Genomic DNA, 7,200 nt, shown 5'->3' on the forward strand with positions numbered 1-7,200 from the left:
TAAACCTTTCCTTCCTTCATTTTGAGTGTCGGGTATTTGTCCCAGCAACGAGAGAAGAGTAACTAAGACACTATCATACATTTTGGTCTTTTTTACACTTTTGGTTTCACATACGAGGAAACAGTGGAGCATTTAAACATGTTTGTCAGATTTACTTCACTTATAATGATTTCAAGGTGCATCCATTTAGCTAGAAATGTCTCAAGCTTAACCCTCTTTATGGCCAAGGAGTACTCCATTGTATAAAAACATCACATTTTTATCCATTCATCATTTGATGGGAACTTAGGGTGCTTAGAAGATCTGGCTCTTACAAACTGTGCGGCTATAAATGTGGATATCATTGTGGTATGATGCTTTCAATTTTTTTTTGGGGGGGGAGGTACCAAGGAGGGGAACTGCTGGGTCAAATGGGACCTCTAGCCCTAGGTTGCTGAGGAGTCTCTACATTGATTTTCATGGTGGTTACAGTAGTCTACACTCCCACCAACAGCGAAGAAGGATTCCTTTTTCCCCACAGCCTCTCCTGTATTTGTCATTGGTTGATTTCTTGATGATAACCATTCCTTCTGGGGTGAGATGGAATCTCAGTATTGTTTTATATTTGTATCTCTCAAATGACAAGTGATGTTGAACATTGTCATGTATTTATTTACTGCTTGTACTTCATCTGAGAATTGTGTATTCATTTGTGGTTTTTTTGTTTTTGTTTTGCTGAACCGGGGGTTGAACTCAGGCATCTCCCCAGCCCGATGCCTATTTTTGGATTGGGCCTTGAAATTTGGGGCATGAGTTTCATTGCACTATCACAAAGAAGTTTCAGCTCTATTGCTACCCAGGTTTCCCAGATATCATCATCATCATCGTTGTTGTTATTATTCTTATTGTCTTTTTTCTTTTGTGGTACTGGGGATTGAACTCGGGACTTTGTGCTTGCCAGGCAGTTGCTTGTGCCACTGAGCTATATCCCTGCCCCCCCCCTTATTTATCTTTTTGATACAGGGTCTCACTATGCAGTTCAGACTGGCCCTGAACCTACCTTGTAGCCCAGGTTGGCCTTGAATTCACAACAATCCTCCTGCCTCAGCCTCCTGAGTGCTGGGACTAGAGGCGTGTACCACCACACTGATTTAGACATTTTTTGTATTATTTTTTACATTTGCTGTCCATGTAATATCTGTTGTAGTTATCAGTTGGAGCCAAAAGAAATGATGAGAAGACCCGATTAATATAGCTTCAGAGGTCTCACTGAAATTAGTCAGTCTCTCTCTCTCTCTCTCTCTCTCTCTCTCTCTCTCTCTCTCTCTCTCTTTTTGGCAGTACCACGGATCAGACTCAGGACCTTGAACTTGCCAGGCAGGGGCTTACGCCACTGAGCTATATCCCCAGCCTCTTATTTTTCTTTTCTTTTAATGTATTTGGTCATTACAGGGTCTCACTATGCCGCTCTGACTTGTGGTGATCCTCTTGCTTTCAGGCTCCCCAGCACTGGGATTACAAGCATGCACCACTACAATGGGACTCTGGCTGGCTCAGCCTGCCCTGGGGGCAGGGCTGGCATGGCATATAGTGCTGGGGACTGAACCTCGGTCCTCCTCTTGCCTAAGCAGGCGCTGTAGTCCACTGAGCTCTCACCAGCCCAAGATTAGTCCCTAAGTGAGCTCAGAGCCACAGAAACATCTCACATTTATTGAGGGCTAAAGGCAGACTAAGGAATGTGCATAACTACTTTTGTGAACATAAACTACTCTCTATTGCTTTTAAGCATTTACCTAACTCTAAGTTTATACAGCGCAAGCCGTTAACATCCCAAGCAAGGGATCAGAGAACAGATAGGGCGCCAGCAGGAGAAGCTTGCCGGAATTTACAAGAGAGATAACAGTTCTCCTTGGGCTCTGTTTATTGCTCTTTGCTCCCTCGAGACATCAGGCTTCTGTCTCATATCTGTATTTCTTTATTTTTGGTGGAACCGGGGATTGAACTCAGGCCCTTACACTTGCCAGGGAAGCACTTATTGCACTGAGCCATCCCCCCGGCCCTCATATCTGTATTTCTATATCTGTTATTAGTTCTACTTTTTTCACTGAAAAAATCTCAAAAAATGATTGGTGATATATTTCCTGCAGTCTAAAATGAATGGAAACTTAGTGAAAGTTACTTAGAAAGCACAATTTTAATGAGCTAATATAAATCTCTTTCAGGGGCATTATATAGTGGCTTTGATGAAGAGTATGACTGTCCCATTTTAGATGAAGAAAAAGTAAGTGTGACTTTGCATAAAGTAAGCATTTTGTTGAATTTATTTCTTCATTTGTTAATTTAATTGGAATGTTGACTTCAGTTTTCTTAGAGAACATTCATTTTTTTTTTTCTTTTTTAACTTCTGTTAACAGGTAGTTGATGAGTTAGAGAACCACATGACAGAAGGCGGAGTTATTGTTGATTACCATGGTTGTGATTTCTTTCCTGAACGGTGGTTTCATGCAGTTTTTGTGTTGAGAACAGATAACAGTATATTGTACAAAAGACTTGAAACAAGGTAAGAGAGCATGGAATGGTTAAAGTGTAACATAAACTTTTTTTGGAGATTCCTGAAATTGGCCAGTACTTCCGTGAATAAGGATTCTTTTGAAAGTCGTGACTGCTTTATTTGGTTCGCTGTTGTAAACCGAATCTTTGAAGGCTGGGCATGGTGGAGCCTGCCTGTCATCCGAGAAGGTGAGGTCACAGGCTCAAGGAAATTCAAGGCCAGCCCGGACCATAGAATGACAAAACACCAAAAAAGTACAAAACAAATAAAGTTTAAAAATAATCTAGATCTATGTGGCACTGTATTCTGACAGACAGATAGGTACATTTATAAGACCCTGGCAAGTACGGAGTAAATGAGCATGTCAGCTGACAACTGGGTCCAGAAAATACACTCCATAGAATTGGTAGCAATATGTGTATTATTTTTATTTTAGGACAAAAGGGGTGCCGTCTGGGCACTGGTCTCTAATACAAGGTTCACCATCACTGCTCTATGGAAACCCCACTTACCCATGCTGTTTCCTTGATAAAAGGAGGGAAGTCTTTTCCTTCCTGGGTAAAGAGCCAAGCCATCAACGTCCTTTGCTTAAACATCATCACTAAGCCCACATGAAACTGGGCGTGATGGTGAACACCCATGATCCTAGCCTGTGAAGGGTGAGACAGGAAGATCACATATTTAAAAAGAAAAAGAAAAAGGGCTGGGGATGTAGTTTAGTACAAAGACCTTGGGTTCAATTCCCAATAATGCTAAAAAATTCTTTTCTTCACAAGAATGGGAAAAACTAACAAAATACATAAAAAATTTTCAGTCTTTAAATTTTTTTGGGTGGGCCGGGGAGATGGCTCAGTAGAATAAGTGCAAGGGCCTGAGTTCAATCTCCCGTTCTGGAAAAAAAAAAAATTTCATTCTTTAAAATTTTTTTGAGGGGCTGGAGAGATGGCTCAGTGGTCTAAAGCACCTACTTGAAACAAGCTTGGCAAAGCACAGGGACCGCGGTTCAATCCCCCAGCACCACATGCCAGCCAGCCCCGCCCCCTGGTGGGCTGAGCTGGCCACACACACACACACACACACACACACACACACACACATTAAAAAAATAATAAAATTTTTTTGAGTTAATCCCACCAGAACATCAGATGAAACCAGAGAAATTTTTTCCTTTTTTTGAGGGAGGGTCTCACCATGTAGTAGGCTAGCCCTGAGCTCATTATATAGTCTAGCCTGGACTTGAATGCATAGCAATCTTGTCTCTGCTTCCCAGTGCTGGGATTCCAGGTGCTCACCACCACACTCAGACAGACAGACAATTTTGGTGGCAGTCCTGGAACTCAGGGCTTTTGCCCTGAACTACATCCCAGTCCATTTTTTATTTTGAGACAGTTTAAGTGCTAATAAATTGCCCAGTTCTTGCTTTGAACTCCTGCCTCAGCCTCATGAATGCTGGGTTTATAGGCATGGACCACCAGGCCCAGCTCAGAAAAACAAAATTTAAGGTGGTTTGTGCACATGGGGGAGCTCAAGCAGTGGTAGTGTTGGGTCCAGACCCAGAGCCCTGTTCTATCCCAGGAACCCCCTTAAGCCACTCAGATGGAGGAGACTTTTCCCATTGGGCCTTCTGACAAAGCAGGGGACGACCCTCTTGGGCTGGACGACCTGTCTAGTGCCAGAGGTCTTTGGGCAGTTGTTGGACAAGAGATTTACCACCTTCTTGGCCTTGTGCTTCTTCACAGCAATGGGTGTAGCCACACCTTCTTCCCGTGGGGCATCTTGGCTGGCTGGTAGAAAGAGCCAATCGTTTTTGTTTGTTTGTTTGTTTGTTTGTTTGTTTTTTGAGACAGTGTCTCATTCACTGTACAGCCCAGACTGGCCTGGACAGTGATCCTCCAGCCTCAGCCTCCTTGGTGCTGGGATTACAGGCCTGCGCTACCATGCCTAGCTGCTAATCACTTTTTGAAAAAGATGCTATTGAGATACAGCTGTCATACCATACTCTTTACCATTCAAAGTGTATAACCCATTTGTTCTTAGTATATTACAGATTTGTGAGGTCACTAGCCACAATTTTAGAAAACTGTTGGGCCAGGCATAGTGGCACACACCCTTAATCTCAGTACTGCAAAGGCTGTGGCAGGAGGCTCCCCACAAGTTCAAGGCCAGCTTGGGCTTTAGCAAGACCTCTTCTTAAGAAAACAAAGATAATGTAGTGCATTATTTTCATATAGTTATTGGCCATTTGTGGATCTTTTTTTAGACACATAATGTGTACGGATCCTTTACCCATTTTTCTGGATTTTTTTTTTTTTTTTTTTTTTTTTTTTTATGTGGTGCTGAAGCTTCAGGGTTATTTATTTATTTATTTATTTAATTTGGCGGTACTGGGGATTGAACTCAGGCCCTACTGAGCTGTCTTCCCGGCCCTGGTGCTGAAACATGAATCCAGGGTCTCAGGCAAGTTGTAGAAGCTAGCGCTGTGCAACTAACTGTTGATTGTTACAAAGTTTAATCAATTTGTGGGAAGTGTTTTTTTTTTTTGTTTTCTTCAGACAGGCTCATAGTATGCTGCTAAATTACCCAGGCTTAGATTTAAATTTTTAACTAGTGGGCCAGGGAGATGGCTCAGTGGAATAAGCACTTCTCTGGCAAGCGCAAGGGCCTGAGTTCAATCCCCGGTTCCGCAAAAAAAATAATAATAATAATAAATTTTTAACTAGTTACTTAACAAATTTATATACTTGTCTAAAGATTACAAAAGTTAATTTATCGTATATAATTTATTTTATGTATCCCACATATTTTATCTTAGTTCTTTAATCTATAATCACTATTTATAATGTAGAACTTTTATTTATTTTTGACATTTTAAGACACAGTCTTGAGGGCCAGCCAGGTAGCTCAGCAGATTAAAGCGCCCTGTTTAGGACTAGGGTTTGATTCTTTGATCCCCTTCATCCTCCTTGCCCATCCCCACCCCCACCCCCAGGGCAAGGTGAGGAGCTGAGCCAGGATTGAGACTAGGTGTAGTGGTGCACCTATAATCCCAGCACTTGGGAGGCTGAAAACAGGAAGATCACTGAGTCCGGATCTGTGCAGTGAGACCCTATAGACCCTGTACTAAATACATCAAAACAAAAAGACAGGGTCTGCTGTATAGTTCAGCCTGCCCCTCAACTATCTATGTAGCCCCGGTTGGCCTTGCATCAGTCTCCTCGATGGAGTGCTGGGATTGCAGGCGTGTGCCACCACACCTGGTTTAGAACCATTGTTCTAGTCCTTCGTGTCATAGTTGAGAATCTGACCTGAGGTAGGTAGGTACCAGTTTTATAACAGGTGATTGAGTCTTTAACAACTGCACAAAGGCTTCAGACAAACCTAACTTTTAGTTTGTAATTCTTAGTTTAGCCTTTTGTGAAAGAAGTTTATATTTATGGGTACTAGCTTGTTTTGTCTAGGTAAAGAGATGGTGAGAAATATTTTGGTGTGATTTTTCTTTTTTCTTTTAATTGAGACATGGTCTCACTGTGCAGTCCAGGCTGGCCTAGAATTCACAGCAGCCTCCTGAATGCTAAGATTACAGGTGTACACCAGCATTCCTGGCATGGAGTGATTTTTCATGTGTTCCAAAAAGTGAGCTGGGCATCGTGGCGCACACTTATAAGCCCAGCAATCTGGGAGGCTGGGATAGGAGATCCAAAGTTTGAGCCCAGTCCGGGCAATTTAGCGAGTTAGTGAGACTGTGTCTGTCTAAAAAATAATAGTTGGGGATACAGCTTATTGCAGAGGCCCTGGGTTCAGTCCCCAGTACTGCTACATAAATAAATGGTCCAGTCTATGATATGTTTCTAAAACCTAAAACTATAGTTAATACCATGTAGTTTGGGGTTTTTGTTTGCTTAACCTCTCTTTACCTTCTAGGGGTTATAATGAGAAGAAACTAAGAGACAATATCGAGTGTGAGATTTTTCAAGTTCTCTATGAAGAGGCCATGTTGTCATACAGGGAGGACATTGTGCACCAGCTGCCCAGCAATACACCTGAGGAGCTAGAGGAGAACATAAGCCAGATCTTGGGCTGGATTGAGCAGTGGGTCAAAGATCACAACCCGTGACCGGTCACTTGGTGCTCTCTCTCTGCCTGCTTTGTCACCCTCAAACATCTGTAAAAACCAAGCTACGCTGAGGGCCCAGGAGGTGTTCTTACGCCTGGGTTTCTTTTTCTCCGTGAGAAAGTTAGATAATCACAAACAGATGAAATATAATTATTAAACATTAAAAATACTTATCAGTTGCTAAACAATAAATCTGATCAAACGGGTAGTATCTTTAAGTTTATTACAGAAAAAAAAATGCAGTCGATCTCTTAAATGCTAAAGATGAAGCATCAGAGTATTTCAGTATTTACTTTTTCTTTCTACAAAAACGAAATTGAAGTGGGCATGGTGGTGTATGCTTGTAATCCCTGCACTGGGGAAGTTGAGGCAGGACTGCTGTGAGTTCAAGGCCAGCCTGAACTACATAGCAGGACCTTGTCTCAACATGAAAGAAAGAAAGAAAGAAAAAGAAATTGGAGGGGCTGGAGAGATGGCTCAGTGGTCTAAAGCACCTACTTGAAACAAGCTTGGCAAAGCACAGGGACCGCGGTTCAATCCTCCAGCACCACATGCC

At 42.3% G+C, this 7,200-nt stretch overlaps 1 protein-coding gene across 2 annotated transcripts in view; it reads left to right on the top strand.

The window, feature by feature from the left end:
- The window catches only part of Ak6 (adenylate kinase 6), an 18,743-nt gene extending 11,943 nt beyond the window's left edge, over positions 1-6,800 (top strand). The window contains exons 3-5 of one of the 2 annotated variants that reach the window (XM_023704167.1): positions 2,202-2,281; positions 2,394-2,539; positions 6,452-6,800. In XM_023704167.1, coding sequence (XP_023559935.1) covers positions 2,202-2,281; positions 2,394-2,539; positions 6,452-6,644 — 419 coding nt within the window. In that variant the 3' untranslated portion in view covers positions 6,645-6,800. The remainder of the gene's footprint in view (positions 1-2,201; positions 2,282-2,393; positions 2,540-6,451) is intronic. The other variant, XM_004623025.2, reaches the window with a different exon arrangement.
- Positions 6,801-7,200: the final 400 nt, after the last annotated feature.

This window comes from Octodon degus, unplaced genomic scaffold (assembly GCF_000260255.1).
Source record: "Octodon degus isolate 3935 unplaced genomic scaffold, OctDeg1.0 scaffold00001, whole genome shotgun sequence".
Classification (NCBI taxonomy): domain Eukaryota; kingdom Metazoa; phylum Chordata; class Mammalia; order Rodentia; family Octodontidae; genus Octodon; species Octodon degus.